The sequence below is a fragment of the Rhamphochromis longiceps genome, linkage group LG9, assembly GCF_057381845.1.
Source record: "Rhamphochromis longiceps isolate RC_006_pf linkage group LG9, R_longiceps_female_GT1.1, whole genome shotgun sequence".
NCBI lineage: Eukaryota > Metazoa > Chordata > Actinopteri > Cichliformes > Cichlidae > Rhamphochromis > Rhamphochromis longiceps.
In genome coordinates, this window is record NC_140565.1 from 23,154,525 (window position 1) to 23,173,815 (window position 19,291).

The 19,291-nt window shown below is 41.8% G+C and overlaps 1 protein-coding gene across 1 annotated transcript in view; it reads left to right on the forward strand.

The window, feature by feature from the left end:
* Positions 1-19,291, forward strand: part of plxdc2b (plexin domain containing 2b) — a 120,930-nt gene that overhangs the window by 69,861 nt on the left and 31,778 nt on the right. Inside the window, exons 4-5 of the mRNA XM_085418902.1 lie at positions 2,262-2,331; positions 15,457-15,579. Of these exons, the coding sequence (XP_085275028.1) occupies positions 2,262-2,331; positions 15,457-15,579 (193 nt within the window). The remainder of the gene's footprint in view (positions 1-2,261; positions 2,332-15,456; positions 15,580-19,291) is intronic.

The window sequence follows — 19,291 nt, forward strand, 5'->3', positions numbered from 1 at the left end:
TGCAGAAAAGTTAAGCTCTGGATTGTCTCTATGGTCTTCAAGATTCATCGTGGTTTGCCACAGGATTACTCCCTCTGGCACAATCTGTAGGACCATGCATAATATCAGCATGTTCACTGTGGACTTTCCATCTCCATAACACTTACTGGCAGTGTCTGGAATTTAACCCGAGGGATAAAACAATGAATGTAAACTATAATTTATAGGATACATTTTTGGCTACCCTGTAGTCTCTTAAAGATAATTTTATTATGTCTCCGTTCATTTGAAAATATTTATAAATACAATATGAGCCCATCTCTGTGTAAAAGCTTGTTGTTTAAATATTTCCCGTGAGAAATGGTAGGCCTCAAGAATCTACAGCCATGCTAGCAGCTCTATGAGGGTACGCTGGATAATGCTTTGAGCTAAATGCTAACGTTAGCATGAAACATACATTGGTAACAGTGATGTTGATGATTTTTGGCTGGTCAAATTTTACCATTTAGAAGATTTTAGTATGGTGAGTTAGTGTGAAAAGAAATAGCTAATTAGTCTGGATGAAGCACACAGGAAAGCTATTGTTAGCTGTTAAACTTAAAGCATGACTTTCCTCCGCTACGAAGTGACCGGATAGACTATTTCTGCTAACTGTTACTACCAACTCCAGCACAGTGTTTCCTAATCACTGTGCAGTGGCACATACGTGTGTCGTGAGAAATCATCAGGTGTACCGTGCTCTAGATTTTCAAGGTGCCGAATTGCACCTCACTGAGAGGTGACGTGTGCACATTAGTCATGCGATTATTCCTACTAGTATGCTAGAGCAGTGTTTCCCAACCTTTAGGAGCCACGGCACATATTTTACATTAGAAAGATCACACGGCACATCACCAAACAAAAAAATCACCAAAAGCAAATTGATCATTTTCCCCCGCGCACCAGGTATAGCAGAATTGGTTCGATTTGACCCCAGTATAGCTTTTATGCTTTCTTGTAACCACTACTCATGCTAGGGCCTTCATCTCCAGGACCCAGGTCAGATTGACAACTTTCTCTTTTCAAATATGTATCTATTGCTATCATGCGCTGGATCGTCTCACAGTTGGCAACCTATTTAATTAGAGCAGGTAGTTGTACTGCCCTCTAGTGGAAGAGAATGTAATTGTTCTGCCCGTTACTCAGGCTGATTGCTTAGAGTACTAATCACACCTGATCATTTCTCAGGGCACACCTATGCGCTGTGGCACAGTGGTTGGGAAACACTGATCTAGAGGGTTGAGATTTCTACCGGTAATATGTGTCTTGGGTTTTACCAAAAAGATCTTTTCTTGCCACGCCATTTTTTTTCTGTCTCAATCTAATAGAAATTTATAGTAAAACGTAAAAAGTGGTCTCAAGTGAGCCTTGAATTTTATGTATGGGTCAGTTCAGAGGGTAGGTAAAGACATATTTCATATTTCTCACTTTGGGAGTCACAGTGCTGACATGTAAGTCCCGAGCCATATCCTCATTTCTCTATATTTTGCTAGGAAAATGGGGAATAGTTGCACTGATTTATTGAAGCATGTACAAACATACATGGAAGAACAGTAAACCCTACTTTTGTCCACTGCCTTATTCACAAGGGGTCAAACTGTATAATATATTTGGCATTTTTTGACAGATTCAACTAAAGAAGTGGGAAGCATTTGTATTTTAGTGAAACAACCTTTGCTCATCGTACTTTATAAATTCAGAAGAAGATCTGGCTCTTTGAAAGCAGAATATAATGAACTAAGGGGTGGCTCAAGACTTCATGTTTTCCTAGGTAAAAAACGACCGCCACTGAATAGTTACATGCAGAGATATGGTGTATATGTCATTTAATGGTCGGGCATTGTACAGCTACAAGCATTTCACCCCCATGTCATACTGTGTATGGTTGTGTGTGACAAATAAAATTTGAATTTGAATATAAGTATTTCTCCATGAGTGTTTAAGAAAGTACTGTCATTGCTTCACATTGTATATTTCAGCTGTGACATAAACATTTTTTTTCAGCAAAACTTTGAGTTCAGTGTTTGTCTTTTTTAGTTTGCAGGACTTCTTTCTTCTCATAAAGATTACCCTGTAAAGTAGAGCAGATGTAACACACCGGGCACTTTGGTATTTGTTTTTCACATTTTCCTTCTGATCTAAATCCTCTTTGTTTTTTTAAGATCAAAACAGCTTTTTCTTGGATCCTGTCTTAGCTCTATCATCCTGACTGAGGTCATCTGTCTGTTTTTGTTTTTTCACAGAGAGTTAATCTGTCCTTCGATTTTCCTTTTTACGGACATTACCTGCGTGAAATCACAGTGGCGACCGGTGGTAAGTGAACACTGCTTTTGCCCTCTGTTCTCAGTCGTATTTATTAGTGTTATTATTGGATATACTGCCTGTGCTTGGTATATTATACTGTACACAGACAGATTTTTATTGCTATGGGGTTTAGCAGGGAATGTGGTGAGATTTATGAAATGAGTCTGGAGTACAGAGGCATTTATGAAATGGGGAAGAAAACCACAGTCTGTGTGCATACATGTGTTCATGTCTGAATGTGTTTCTAGTACTTGGTGAACCTGTGGGTGTGGTGTGGCTACTGTACAAAGAGATATCCCCCCTAAATACAGAAAAGGGGACCAAACAATGAGTTATTTCTGCAAAAGATGCTTCTTGGAAACTAAATCAGGGAGATTCAGGGTTTAAAAACCTTGTCTGGCACAAACCACAGTACAAAACCACCAACAACAATCTTCCAGCCAAGCAGGCAGCCTGATACAAGACATTTACAGCTCTTACCTCCGTGGGATAGTCTGCTAGAGTAGGGGATAAAGCAACAAACCACTCCCAACACTCTGCACACCAGACTTAACTGGAGGAGAAACCAGACCAGTAGGTTTGGACGGGAGACAGGAGTCGTTCTGCCGAGTGACCCAGCACACCCTGATAGACGTGGATAAAGAGGTTGGGGTATCAGAGGATGTGTATCTGGGGGCGAGACACATGACGCAGCAGACGTGTTTGCCAGAGTGTGCAAAGCAATTTTCCACTTGAGTCTTGATGGCGAAACCGCAACACCCCAACCGTCTATTATCACATCAAAGACTAAAGCCCTGCACTTACTCAACTATTTCAGAGATGTTGTGCAGCGTTTAACTGTCGGTGGAATAATAAAGAAATAATCAGTTGTGTCTCTTATCTTCATTCTCGTCACTGTCTCGTGTCCCCACTTGATCCTCGATCGCTGGGGAAAGTTCAGTGGGCTTTAGAGACGTTCTGGATGATGGTGAGGAGGAACGGATGGGCAGAGGCGCTACTAGCCCGAAAGAGATAACAGGAATTTGCATTTCTCCAGACAGAGATGGAGGGACAAGGCCGCGAAGAAGAGGAGGAGGAGGCAGCTATCTGCCTCTCACAGGCCTCGGGGACTTTGTCTCCGAGACACCCTCCTCATATCCCTCCATTTCAGGACCTATCAGTCAGCTCGCCCTCCTCTCACCACTGTACCATCTTTGCAGCCTGCCTTCATTTCTGTCAGCAGGTCACACTTTTTACTTAAGCAGATATTTTTCTTTCTTGCTTCCTACGCGGAAAAACTCTGCTGGAAAAGATAATTTCTTAACAGAGGGTGACAAAACGGCAGCGGAGTTGCATTCGGATTTCATTACTTTCCAAACAGTAAAGCAGCCAATCCTCAAACACATTAATGATCCAGGCACCAAGACTGGGTTGGCATGTATCCTGAATACACATCTATGGTCCAAGTGTACTTTTCAACTTTTTTGATACAGTGACTGTAGATTTAAACATCAAAAAGGCCTCATTCTAAGAACTTAAGGTGCATTTCCTCTTTAAACTGCCTACTTTGATGGACTCTCATGTTAAACATGGCCAAAGTTTCAAATAATGAGGTTAGCATATCCCAGTAAGCCAGAAGCCTGAGGCTTCAAGTAAAAACACCCTGTTTTAGACTTTTTGTTGTAATATTTGCTTTATATGATGTCAGTGAGAGCAGATATCCCTATTTTGTTCACATCAGTTGAACAGCTCAGGCTGTGAGCACAGAAGCTTCATGCACATTCTGTTAGCGAGGGGCATCCAATCAAAAGAAAGGTGGCTTAAAGGGAGGTTGGCGTCAACAGAGACAGTTCTGGTGAACTGAGGCACTGGACAAAGGCCCAGTATAAAACACATAAAGATTATTCTAAACTACAGAGAGCCAACATTAAAGTACAGAGTGATAAATTAACCGAGTAGGTTCCCATTGATGTTTTAGCTTTCTGGAAAAGTAATGGTGGCTGTTTTAAAATGAAATAAGGCAGATTACTGTAGATACTAATACACAAGGACGTCAATTTCTAGTGGAAACAGGTTCAAGGAATGTCTTTAACAATGAATAAAAATAATGAATACAAATATTAATAATAGAATTAAGACTTTTCTACTTTTCTTCAAAGTAAACTAAAAGAAAAAAGTGACGCATGCACATTTGAATAATTCTGCTTACAACATACTGCAGTCAGCTGAGAGCCAGAGTAGAGAGGCTGAGTGTGAATATAAGTGATGAAATATGATCTGACCGCTGCCAGCTGTGTGGACAGTTATCCAGCTGTGCACTGATTTCAGTGGTTGGTCTGTCACTTGTTAGAGGAAGAATGCATGCATCGGCTTACAGGAAATACAGGACAACTGCATGAATCAGCTTGGTTTTTTTCATGTTTTGCAGTCATTAATGTTTAAGGTGCCAAATGCATAACATTCGTGAGGTGTGAGGTACTTAAACTCTTGGGAACAAAAGCTCATATGAAATGTTATTAGAAGAAGACATGAGGAAGACAACAAACAGCAAGATTTTCATTAGAAAGAGTCGCCCCTCGATCTGGACTAGCAGCACTGCTCTGTGTTGTTTTAAGAAAATCACTCTGTGCATCAGACTGCCACACTATGTAAAAATGTACTATATGAGAGCAATGTTATACTGTTCCTTCAGTCTCGTCTTTGTGTTAGTGTCTCCCACCTGTTTCCCTTAGCCTCAGTACCTTGTTTAGAAATTGTCTGAGTCTCTTCTTGCCCTTTGTCATGTTATCCGCCAGTGCTGCGTGTCCCTGGCTCTGTGGTTACCAGTATTTAGTTTTTAGTGTTTAGTTTAGTTTTTGGACTTTGTTTATTTTATAAATTTGAGTTTACACTGTCTCCTTCGATCCTTAGCCTTCCTACCACACAGCTGTCCTGTGACACCCACTCCCTCCCTAATTTTTTTCTTATCAAATCTCTGTGTGAATCCTCTTCTTGGCTCACAACTGAGCTGTGATGAAGAGAAAAATCCTGTAAATTAAACATCTCAGTATGAAGGAACAAAGATTGTCTAAACACAACGTCAGTAAAGTGAAGCTTTGACCTGGTGGGACTGCTAATTCCTGCTCATGTTTTTGGACAGCAGCACACACAGACACAGCTCCTGAAATAAAGAAGTGTCTTCCGCTGTCCCTCCTTTCTGAACGCTCCCTCTTTCCATTACTTCTATTTCTCTGTTGTTCCCTCGTGTATGCCTCCTGTTCTGTCCAGTCTCCTACTGCTGTAAGTGACGGCCATAATGAATGAATTGCCTCTCTATTGAGCGCCCCGCAGCTCTCACCTCTTTAGTGTATTGAGAGGCTGTCTGATTTTCTTTAGACTGTCAAATAAGTGGGATTATGTATTCAGGGGGTTGCTGGTGGTAGAGAGCAAAGGCATCAAGGCTAAGAAATAAAACATTTCAACCCTGGGCTTTATGTTTTCAGAGAAGTGTGTGTTTGGTTGGGTATTTTTTATTTTTTTATTTCTTTAGCTTTTAAGGGTTGAAAGTGGAGCCCAGAGGCAGAAGGTGAGCTACAAGCACAGGCTTAGGTAGAATGATGGGTGTCAGGTTTGTTTCTGTAATGCAGATTTGTTCACTCCTCTGCAGTGTCTTTTATTTTGAAAAATTTGCAGACTCACTGTTCAGTTCCTTTGTCTGACTTCCTCAGCAATAATGGTGCCCTTGCATATGTTGCATATGTGGCTAATGCCCTTGTCCCTTCTATAGTTTTATATTAAAAGATTCAAATTATTGAGTTAAATTATTATGTCTAATGATTATTTGGCTACACAATGTGAAACAGTCACAAATCCCATGCCATTTCTACTTCTAGAGGACTGAACTGAATTGCTTGAAGTATTCAGCTAGTTGTTTTTCATACTGCTTATTTTCTCAAGCACAACTTGTATCCTTTCTTATCCTAATGAAATACTTCTTTAAAATTGTCCCTGGCATCAAACTTCAAGGAAATACCCTCTGAAGTACCTACCTGTCAGGCATCATAGCAGCTAGGATGACAAGACATAAGGCTCAATACATGAGTGGGGCACAAGTGCCTTGGGAATCCCACAGGCAAATGGGAACCACAAAGAAGCCACCAGGAAAGTTGCAACCACCAAATACCTGCAGAGGGTAAGGCAAGTCCTGAGGAGTGAGCTGAATGGAAAAACCAAGATCAGGGTAATCAACACCTGTGCCCTGCCAGTGATCAGATACCATGCTGGGATAATAAGCTGGCCAAAGAAGGAGATAGAAGCCATTGACATCAAGACAAGGAAGCACCTTGTCTAGAAATCCTACCAGTGGCTGGACAATGCTGGACTGAAAGAAAGCGCAGAGGCACTAATCATGGCAGCACAGAAACAAGCTCTGAGGACAAGATCTATAGAGGCAGGGTCTACCACACAAGGCAAGATCCCAGGTGCAGGCTGTGTACAGATGCAATCCAGTACATAACTGCAGATGGCAAGATGCTTGCAGGCTGGGGAAACATTGAATGCCATAACCAAGTGGCCGGCATAGTATACAGGAACATCTAAGTCAAGTGTGGCCTTGAAGTCCCGAGGTCAAGATGGGACATGGTCCCTAGGGTCTTTCAGGTACAGACAGAAACTGGTGATGGCTAACCAACCGGACATAGTAGTGGTGAACAAGCAGAGGAGGAGAACGATATCAAATGAGAGCAACATCAGGAAGAAGGAACACAAGAAGCTGGTGAAATACAAAGGGCTCAAAGAACCTGAGAAGATGTGAAGAGTAAAGGTAACAGTGGTCCCAGTGGTAATCGGAGCGCTAGTTGCAGTGACTCCCCAGCTAGGCGAGCGGCTCCAGCAGATCCCAGGAATAACATCGGAGATCTCTGTCCAGAAGAGTGTAGCTCTAGTAATTGCAAAAAACAGTGCAGGACCCTTAAGCTCCCAGGCCTCTGGTAGAGGACCCAAGCTTGAAGGATAAAGACCGCCCGCAGGGGTGAGAGGGGAATTTATATATACATATATAAGCAGTCCTTCAGTGAGCCAAAAGGACTGCTTTATTCACTCTAAGTTCACTCTGCATTCAAGACTTTACACAAGAAATATAGTCAGATCCATATTTCTTGTCTCCTGCTTTCAGTGCTGACAGCACTTTATACGGAGGAAATTCTGAGCATGGAGATCTTTGGGGAAAGATTGATTCCCCTCATAGTATGCTCTGCCTGTGATTTCCACAGTGATAGATGTGTTTTATAGCACGCCCACCATATCAGACATACGGTGACATGAAATGAGGTTTTATACTCTGGCCTCAATGACATTTTTCCCAAAAATTGTTTCTCAGCAGAGTTTTTTATGCCTATATGCCTTAGGCAGCCACCTTATATACAGTATATCTCTTGAACCTGAGAAGAAAAGAAAGAGATTAAATTCGTATTCTGACCTGTTGAGTGATTTTACTGTGAAGCACCACATAACTAAAAGACCGGCTGTCCTAAAATCAAGTGAAGACCAGATGTTTTCATGTACAGCATGTGATTTACGGTGTTAGGGTTATGTTAAGATTTCTGATTTAGATTTTTTTTTTAAGGATAGACATGGCTGTATGTAAATGTCTAGTTTTGACTGTTTAACACTTCCATCTTCATCTCCAGTAGACTTATGTATATGTACAATCAGGACACAGCTATCTAGCTTGAAAAGCAGTGACTTTGTGTCAATGTACTGTTGCTTAAATACTTTGAACACCAAAGTTGCTTTGAAAATAGCAACTGACTGTGAAATGAAACCTGTTGGCCTATCACAGTATTATGCCATGTCTTGAGGCATTGCTTCTCTTCGCTGCTTTCATTAATTAAATAATTTACACAGACTGCCTCTTTCCAGTGTTTGTGCAAAGTTAGTAACATGCTGGCTTCATACTTTTATATATTGTTCTTAGGACACATTCAACAATTTGCTGCAGATTTGTTGACTACATTCATGACTAGGGGTGCAACGATACTCGTATCGATATTGAACCGTTCGATACAGTGCTTTCGGTTCGGTACGCATATGTATCAAACAATACAAAATTTGTAATTTATTTTATCAACTTTCCTTCTGACGATGCTGTCTGTGTTGAGCGCTCAGTGAATCTGCGTTCGACTACTCCGCCTAGGCTGCACTGTCGAGCGCAGATCCACTGAGCGTTCAACACAGACAGCATTGTCAGAAGGAAGAGCGCAGGGCAAGCTAGCGAGACAGAAGTTAAGCTCTTCTAGGGCGACCGTGGCTCAGGGGGCTGGGAAGCGCGTCTGTAACTGGAAGGTCGCCGGTTCGATCCCCGGGCTCTCTGTCCTGGTCGTTGTGTCCTTGGGCAAGACACTTTACCCTACTGCCTACTGGTGTTGGCCAGAGGGGCCGATGGCGCGATATGGCAGCCTCGCCTCTGTCAGTCTGCCCCAGGGCAGCTGTGGCTACAACTGTAGCCTCCACCAGTGTGTGAATGTGAGAGTGAATGAATAGTGGTATTGTAAAGCGCTTTGAGTGCCTTGAAAAGCGCTATATAAATCCAATCCATTATTATTATTATCTCCTTGCAACATGGCAAATTGAACCTCCCCCACCCTCATTCAGATCTGGCATTTGGAATTATTTTGGTTTTCATGTGACGTATGACCCTGAAGGTAAGCGTGTCATGGACTAAAGTAATACAGTATGTTGGATGTGCCACGCAATGCTCAATTACATGGGTGGGAACTATAGTGTGTTAGCGCAGTTAGCTCGTTAAGGTGTTGGCCGTCTAGTCCCATGCAGGGGTAGCTCGTTAATGGAGATTTGCCGTGTTGTGGCGTTGTCATTTCAACGAGATTAACGCTGACAGCACTAGTGGGAACACAACGAATATGACTGCACATTTACACCGACATCATCCAGGTGCAAAGACAAGTGGAAGCAGACAAAAACAACAAGCATGCATGCTACAAACTTTACCCGAGTCATTTAGACAGCCATTAGCACATGATTCTCCTTATGGGGACCTGATATGTTTAATATTGTGGCGAGCTCAGACAACGAGGAGACGGAGGTGTCGTTTGGTCTTGCTTCCCGTGAGCTAGCCAGGGAGCACAGCAGTTTATTGACATCTGCAGAAGAACACTGCCGCTAGCTAACTGCTCAGCGCGGCAACCGCACAGCAACAACAACACACAGGGCGCCCTCTGACCCCAGAAGGACACACCGTCGCAGCGAGAGGGCGTCACCCGTCACTATGGCAACATAAACAAAACATAACTGTACAAACAGAACCCCGAACAGCCCTGACCGGCTACATAGCCCCCCACCTAAGGGGTCAGTTGTCCCCGACGACCCCATTACCCCACACAAAGTCCTGCAAATCTGCTTCACCAAACTTTATTTCTTCTCTAAGGCACGAACACCGCGTACAGTGGGCTGAAACAGTTTACTCACAGCGAGCATCGCCGACACAACTCTGGCTGTCGAGGGAGTTATTATATTCCTTTTATTTATTTTCTTTTCGTCTCTTCTGTAGCTAACCCTTACTTTTTCCCCTTCTCCGCTCTCTCTCTTCACACACACACCAGGCAGTCCCGCTACACACATCCCGAATACATTTCCCATCAGGCTTCATCCTTAAAGGGGAATGCCTGTAACACAGGGCTTGCAAAATCGCTAGCCCGACGTCCCGGGGCTAGCGATTTTTCCAGTCGGGCTACCAAAATCTATCTCTGCCCTGCCCGTCGGGCTATCATAGGAAGGAAAAATATATGTCAATGCTTTTGCATTCTTTCGGAAATGTAGCTGGGTAATTATGTCATTGGCATCGGTGAGCCACTGTCAATATGTGACATATTGAAATCGCGTTTGAATTTGCGCTTGTTTTTTGCTTTCACTTTGCAAATGTCCAGGTGCCTTCTTTTGGCGCACCGGCCGGTCACGACCGGCGGGGGAAAAGTCACTCGGGTCAGAACATGGGGTGCCACCATCATCCCACTTCTGACACCAATGTGGCGAGCTCAGACAACGAGGAGACGGAGGTGTCGTTTGGTCTTGCTTCCCGTGAGCTAGCCAGGGAGCACAGCCGTTTATTGACATCTGCAGAAGAACACTGCCGCTAGCTAACTGCTCAGCGCGGCAACCGCACAGCAACAACAACAACAACACACAGGGCGCCCTCTGACCCCGGAAGGACACACCGTCGCAGCGAGAAGGCGTCACCCGTCACTATGGCAACATAAACAAAACATAACTGTACAAACAGAACCCCGAACAGCCCTGACCCCCGCTACAATATGCTGCTGAGAATATAGCCCAGAAGAAGCGGATAGTATAGCTTTTATTTTGGAAAGAGCCATTTCTCTGTAATAAACTCTCTTTTCCAAAGTGATTCCTCAATCAGATACAGGGCTCCAAAATCGCCTGCCCGACGTCCCGGGGCTAGCGATTTTTCCAGTCGGGCTACCAAAATCTATCTCTGCCCTGCCCGTAGGGCTATTGTAGGAAGGAAAAATATATGTCAATGCTTTTGCATTCTTTCGGAAATGTAGCTGGGTAATTATGTCACTGGCATCGGTGAGCCACTGTCAATATGTGACATATTGAAATCGCGTTTGAATTTACGCTTGTTTTTTGCTTTCACTTTGCAATCGCGCGAACTGTGTATAGAGAGCAACAGTACTGATTGGTGAGTGATGATAATTTGTGCACCAATTCCTCCGACATCGTCTTATCAATCGTTAGCTTACTATGCAAACATGACAAGTGAACTCTCCTCCAGCAAGCTTAAACATATGAGAGGTTGATCGCGCAGAGAATCGCTGACCGTTATGTGTGTGTTCTGCTGAGCCAAATAAGACAGGTCAGGGTGAAGAAGTGACAGCCAAAGAAAAGCTTACCACAAAACGGAAAAGTTATGACAAATCAGACTATAAGGCAAAAAGAAAGTGCAGCTTTATGGTTTCATGGACAAAAGAATTTCTGTGACAGCAATATGACGAGCTATATAACCGGGGCTGCACATAAGTGGTCCGCAGGTGCACATAAGTGGTCCGCAGGTGCGCATTCGCTGTCAAAAAACAAAACAAAACGCGCACAAGATATGAAGTTGCAACGCGTGTTTGCATACATAAGATTTTCTGGAGGAGGACAGACATTTGTTTAAAACTCTTAAAGATGTCGAAGAAGCTCCTTTAAGCAATTACTTTGGTGTTCCTCCACCTCCAAACAATTGTCAGAAGGAGTCCGAACCACAAAAGAAGCGCGTATTCTCGGAAAAGTGGTTGCAGGAGGTGAGCTGGCTTCAAACAAATGATGAATGCACAGAGATGTGGTGCGGAATGTGCCGTGAAAATCCCACTCTAGCAGACAAAAACAGTGCTTTTTATATGGACGCAAACGCGCGTTGCAACTTCTTATCTGGTGCGCGTCTTTTATTTTGACAGCGAATGCGCACATGCGGACCACTTATGTGCACCCGTGTAAATAACATAATGTTCTGCCGGGTGTGTTGTTGGTTTTCTCTCGATTTCTGAGTCGACAAGCGCCTTTGTTACTGGGACCAGTCATTTTAAGAAAGGCCCCCATTAGAACCCATGAGAAATGCAAGAAATGCATTATTGCTCAGTCTGCAATATCTTTCCCAGAACAAACACCAATTGCAAATAACATACTAAAAATAAACCTGAAAAATCTGTTTAGAACAGCGTACTATGTTGCAAAGAGTGAACTACCACTGGCAAAATTTAGCAGTCTTTGCAAACTTCAAAAAGCAAATGGCCTCGATCTTGGTTCCACTGTCTCTTACCCGTGACTTCAGTGGAAATTTCAAATTCAGGATCTGACACAGACTGATTCATGTCCTACACAGTTCTTACAAGTTCATAGAAATTTCTGTTCAATTAGAACCAAGTATTTGAGTTGATGATTGTAATTTTTATACAATGTTGTAATTTGTTTTTCAACAATTTTTTGATTAATGTTTTGTTTCCTTTACAATATTATACTTTAATGTATAATACTGTAAAGGAAACAAAACATCAATCACAAAATTGCTCTCTTTTTTATTCGGGCTACTTACATTTATTTTGGGCTACCAAAAACTGAAGAGTCCCTGCCCGAAGGGCTACCAGGGATTTTGAAATTTTGAGAGCCCTGAGATATATTTATTTTTTTAATTACTTTTGTTTCAGCAACATTAAATTTAAAAACTTTACTTTTGAGTTAAAATATATATTTATAATTTTAATAAATGACAAATTAAAAAGGCATGAACATTTTTTTTGTATCGAAAAAATATCGAACCGTGACACCAAAGTATCGAACCGAACCGTGAATTTTGTGTATCGTTGCACCCCTATTCATGACGTGACTCTTCAATTCCACCACACCCCAAAGGTGCTCGGATAGATGGAGATCTGCTGACAGTAGAAGCCATTTGAGTACTTCTCATTGTCATGTTCAAAAATCCAGTTTGAGATCATTTGAGGTTTGTGACGTGGCACGCTATCCTGCTGGAAGCAGCCGTCAAAAGATGGTACACTGCAGTCATAAAGTGGTTGACGTGGTCAGCAGCAGCAATACTGAAGTAGGCTGTGGTGTTTAAACTACACTGGTTGGCATTAAGGGACCTAAATGTGCCAAAAAAATACGCCCCCACCATTACACCCCTAGTAGCCTGAAACATTGACACAAGGTTGGATGGAGCCACATTTTCATACTGTTTACACCAATTCTGATCGTAGCATCTGAATTTTGCAGCAGAAATAGAGACTCATCAGACCAGAAAACATTTTTCTACTTTTGGTGAGCCCTTGCAAATTGTAGCCTCTATATTCTGGTCTTAGCTGACAGAAGTGGCACCTGGTGTGGTCCTCTGCTGTGGCCCTTGTTTAGAGATGCTCTTCTGCAGTCTGGCCATTCTGCCCTGACCGTTGACATAAACAAGGCATTGTCACCTAAAGAACTGCTGCTCACTGGATATTTTCTGTCTTTTCAGACAATTTGGAAAATCCCAACAGGTTAGCAGTTTCTGAAATACATGGCACCAACAACCATGCCACGTTCAAAGTCACTTAAATTACCTTTATTCCCCAATCTCCCACTCGGATTGAAATTATGCATGTCGTCGTGTCTGCATACTTAAATGCATAGAGTTGTTAAAACGTGATTCTGTGATTAGAAATTTGTGGTTTAAAGGGTGTATCTAATGAAATTTGTGTGTGTGTGTGTGTGTGTGTGTGTGTGTGTGTGTGTGTGTGTGTGTGTGTGTGTGTGTGTGTGTGTGTGTGTGTGTGTGTGTGTGCAAAATCATCAAATGAATGCTTCAGCCTGGCTCTGTCTCCTCAGATCGGCATCCAACTCAACACCTTTGGGATGTTACTGAATGGGAGATACGCAGCATGAATGTGGAGCTAACAAATTAGCAGCAATTATGAAACACAACGATGCCAGCGTAAATCATAATCTCAAATCTTATTTCCAACATCTTGGGGAATTGGGAAGAATCAGAAAATTTAGTTTCTCAGTCTTTAACAGGGCAAAAGTGATGAGGTTTTAAAAACATAAATACCTTGAAGTGAAGAAGAAGAATCATTTGACAAGAAGCTGCTTAAAGCATGTAGTTATCTGAAGATACTGTCACTGTACGTTTATTATTCATTCTTCAAACTGTTCTTCAAAGGTGAACTACTTTGGATATGTAACACAGTTTCACCCAAATGCCAGGTTTTCCTTTTGTAATGAGTAAAAGATGATATCTAAGGCCGTGCGTGGGATCCTTTTTATTGCTTTATTTTTTCTATTTTTGCAGTCCAGGCAAAGTCAGAGTGAGAACAAAAGCTTTTACCTTGAATAAATCTTGAAATAGAAGCTGACTTTGCTAAACATTGTTGTCAGCAGGGAAATTAAGATGAAGTTTGATTCTGTTGTCATAAGTGCAAATTCTTTATGCAAAGACTGCTCCCTTGTGATGAATAGTGAGCGTTTTCCCCCTTTTCCTGGAGTCCATTAATAACCACGTTTATGGGCTGTTGAATGATCCAGCTCTAGCTTGTGTTGCCTGGGCACGTCTCTGTCTCCCCGTCTTTCCCTCTATAGAGCAATCTATTTGTGCCTTGTTGAGGAAAAGTTAACAAAACCCCTTTTTCGTTGTCATCGACTCTTCATTAGCATTCATGATTGATAATGACAAGAGAGGAGAAAGTGCAGCAGTGGAGGAACAGGAGCACATCCTCCCTTAAAGTCATTCTGATTTGCCCTTCTGTTTTTTGATAAAAGATATTAGGGCTAATTAATCGCTATTCCTTGGTGAAGGTACCTAGAGCGCAAGCCCATAGACTGAGACAAGAGATGGTTGTCTGTTAATGAGAAGCTGTTAACTGTGGAGTGAAGGGCAGCGATGTTGTCTCCTGGGTAGACAGTGTATCAGATTACAGCTTTATTAAGGGAGGAAAGGTAGAAATGGGGGAGACAAGAAGGATATCTGCATTATAAGTGACACTTCACATAGTCCTTTGTCCCACACGCCATCAGACTGTTTAACTCCTCTCTGGAGGGGAGAGGGAGGGGAAACAGGAGGACAAAGGAGGGGGGAACAACTAAGCTGTAGTGCCTCTGCACCTCACTGTACAATACCTTGTGCAATACTTTTTGTAAATAGTCAACAGTGCAATAGACTCAATACTTGAAATGTGCAATTCACTTGTATTTTTATTTTTTATTCCTATTTATTCTATTTATCCCCTTTGTATATTTTATTTATATTTGTCTCTGTATTTATATATGTGTGTGTGTGTGTGTGTGTGTGTGTGTGTGTGTGTGTGTGTGTGTGTGTGTGTGTGTGTGTGTGTGTGTGTGTGTGTGTGTGTGTGTGTGTGTGTGTATATATATATATAACAGTTCTGTAACTGTAACTTCGGTCGTTGCTGTGTTTTTTTTGGAAGTCGAATTTCCCAGAGGAACCCACCCGAGGGATTAATAAAGTTCTATCTTATCTTATCTTATCTTATCTTATCTTATCTTATCTTATCTTATCTTATCTTATCTTATCTTAGTCATAATGTAAGTGTTAAATTAGAAGTCAGAATTTGAATTTAGAGTTCAACAAAGAGTAATATGTGGTCTTCTGTCCTTTTTCTCCTTCAGGGTTCATCTACACTGGTGACGTGGTCCACCGGATGCTAACAGCTACACAGTACATTGCTCCGCTAATGGCTAACTTTGACCCAAGTCTCTCCAGAAACTCTACCGTCATCTACTCTGACAACGGTAACAGCACTAGCATCTTAGTTCTGCACGATTGTGTAACACTTGTGTACTCCTTCCCGTGCACTACAAAATAAATGTGGCACAAAAAAGCATTTCAGTGAGCTAATTTGTGAAGAAACAGCGGGTTTGCTTTAAGTTTCCTGCAGCCAAATCTGTGGTTCATTTTGCTGCTAAGAAAAAGGAAGTAAAATTCTGTTATTGCCCATTGATTGCATTGATGTGTTGGTATTGGTCACCCTGAGGTTGAGTTTGCAACATCTTCTACACCTTGATAACCACTTTTGATGGGAAGGTGATCAACCTGTCTACAGACAACTGAAGTCCAATTTAGACCGACTGCAATCACTCTCAGAGAGATTTGTGAAAATTTGTAAATAACTGCAAACCAGTTTATGAGTTGCCAACACATTGCAATTAATCTGAGTCATTCTGAGCGAGTGAGCATAACTTGTCTCCAACACAGACATGTTGTCTCTTTGTCTGTTCTGGCTCGATTCAGCTGGTTACCAATGTTGTCACGTGCTTGTTCACAGAGGGTGGTGTTGTTGCTAAGGTTCTCCTTCTAATATGGTTGGTCTTTACCTTACCATATCAGGGTGGTTAATATTGTAGGCGAATATTAGCCCATGGGTTTCATTTAATTGACATCCAACTAAACAAAACTCATGGTCTACTTTTTTAAAGTGGCCTCATCTCATTTTTTATTTTATTTTATTTTTTTAAAAGCATCACCACATCTAGACAAGAAAGTATAACTAATGAGTTATCAGCATAAGTTAGCACTGGCTAGCTAGCTTGGTTAGCGAGTAGCACCCATAGTTCACTGTGATAATTATTAGCATCCTAATTTTAAGGAGTAAACAACAGAAGCAAAGCATACATGGAGAAAAGTCAATTAAAGGCATGAGCTATTTTGAAAATAATCCCAATCCATATATTATGAACACAGAATTAGCTTCAGACACTAAAACTATATATTATACTGTAAACATGGTTATTTCTACTATAAGGTTGTGCATTTTAACACGAGACTTTATAGTTTCTCTATAGCCTGTAGCCTGTGTAAGAGTTTTGCTCATATATAAAAAGTACCTTGCTTTATCAAGGCTTTCATTTGATGAAAATGACCCAGAAATATATTACTGTTGTTTTATTGCATTGTATATATCAAAATACAAATTGCTTACAACACTGCAATATGTATTTATGTCTGCTTCCAAAAAAAAGTATTTATTATATAAAGCCAGGTAATCTTAAAGTTAAAGAATAGATTTTATGGCTAACAGTGTTTTACAGAATCCTCCAAGATCCTCTTAAGACCTCCCTAAATTCTGCTTACTGCCTTTAAACTAAAACATCGCCCTTCCTCCGTATCTTTTCTTTGCTATCTGTGATGGTTGTTATCCGTTCTGTCTGTCACTGCTCTGTGATCCGTGTGTAGCAGTGTGACTGACCAACTGTGTGACCTTCTGCAGTGGAGCTCATCAGACTTTAACCAAACTGGCAGCCAATCGATTCTCAGCCTGCCTGCTTCTCAGCGCTGCGTCCATCAGTCAATGTCCTGCCAATACAACATAAGAACTGCACGGTCTGCCGTGCTGTGGAGGAGGCAGCGCCTCCATTAAAAAATGATAAAAACAAGTTTTGAAGCTGCTTGATGAGGCGTTCGCCGCAGAACCATATTGTTTGTTCCACACAAACTAGACTGTGGAGGGTGTGTGAAAACTTTGCTGTCAAATGTTCAAGTTTCACAACTTTCACTTGATGTTGTTAATTGAAATCTGCTAAATAAAGAACGCATGTGATAGGACTGTGAAACTGAAGAGCTGAAGTTTATTTACAGAGGAGTTTAATGTTTCTGCACCTCAGCTGACTCTTGTGTCCGGCGGGACCACAGTGACATCACTGTGATAAAAATAAGGCTGATTGATGCAACAGACGGGCACGTATTAATCCACCGTTCAGTGATTAACTTCACAGCACCATCAGCTGCTGTTCAATTATTACATTTTTTATTATATTAAAAAAGGAACAATAGTACCAACCCAGGATCAGAGTCACCAAATACACCACCCTGACATATATTGTTAAATATTTTAGATTCCTGTTGCTGTTTTTTTAATAGTCTAATCCTGAATGACTCCCTTACACTTCTCATGTTTCAGGTGGTTGATATGGCTGTCCAGTCTTGAAAAAGTATATCTAGAATAGCAACATGTCCAAGAATACACACATCTGTCACTCACAATTAGTGCAGTCCCGTAGCATTTCCTCTTATTGATCAGATTAACGTCTTTGTCCATTCAAAACATCCTAAATCCAGCAAATGTGAGTGTTGCAATGCTGTAACGCTCCGGGAAGCACGTCAGACTACACTCGCTGTTATAGAAGAGTCCGCGTGGGTTTTCTCATCAATACGCTGACAGACAGATGAGGCAAACACTCGGTGAGCTGCAGCTGAGAGAGCATCAACATATGGATAATGAAGTGGCCCTGAGTGACATCGCCTGGAGAAGTCTTTATTGATATTATCTCACTGGATAAGCTAAAGAGTGTATTACAATCTAGATAAACTGCTTAAGTGGAGATCTTCATCAATGTTTTCTGGTTTTATCAGATACCAAGAAGCTTCTCTGCGGCATGGCTTCCATCTGAGCTGGAGTCCGGGTTACTCGTACTTGTAGCAAACTAAGGCAGATTGCATCAAATTTGTGATATGGCCAGTTTACGTTGCTTTATGGAAACAAAAGTGCATATAAAATGTTTTTAACTGGATAGTAGAATCTGGAAATTGCTTCTTCACATGTTTACCTTCAATAATTCTGTCATCTTGACTGTCTTGTTAATCTGCCATTGCATTCCTGACAACATCTGTTGAACATCTGTGCATCACTCCTCAGATGTATTCATTTTTTTCCCTAAGCCAAAAAATGACCTAATCGTTCTGGTGTTACAGGCTGGATTTGTTTCTTTTTTTGCTTCTTTGTTCATACAGCGGGTTAAACTTGTAACTGAAAATGGAAACAAGGCCAGTGTGTACTCCCTCCACACCTCCTCACACACTCTATATTTTTAGAAAGGCAGCCCCAGATAGCACGTCAGCCTCCCCTCCTGAACTCAATGCATTTTAAGCAGACTTATATTAAGCGTAACTCGTACTGACTGAGTAATCCCGCTGTGCCAAAAGTTAATAGCAATTTAGTGCACTGGCTTCTTACTGTATATTTAATGCCTTTCTCCTCGAGGTTGTTAAAATATTAGTCACATGTTGTTGTCTAACCCCCCTCCCCTTCTTTTAACACAAGACGCATCCATGTCCAGTGCCAGAGGCCATGCAGTAAACCACATGTAATTTATGATGGGGTTTCCTTTCCGACCAGTCACCAACTGCCAGCAGGGAAGCTCAAGCTCGCCTTTACTTTGGATGGACTTGCTCTGTCTGTGTGACGGAAAAATTGATTGGTCGCATTAACAAACCTTTATTGCCCTGGCATCAAGCCAAATGACTAACTCTGAGGGGACGAATGGCTTCCACATCAGCGGGTTCTCCAAAGTCCACAGTAAATTAAAATAGTGTTAAAAGTAATGCAAGGCTGGTTCTCTGGAGGGCAGAGCTGTGAGTCTGGTGCTAATTTAGTACTTCCCCGAATGAAACCAATGCATCATGGTGGTGGCTCCTGGTAATGAACTTCAGTTCACTTCAATTCAATTG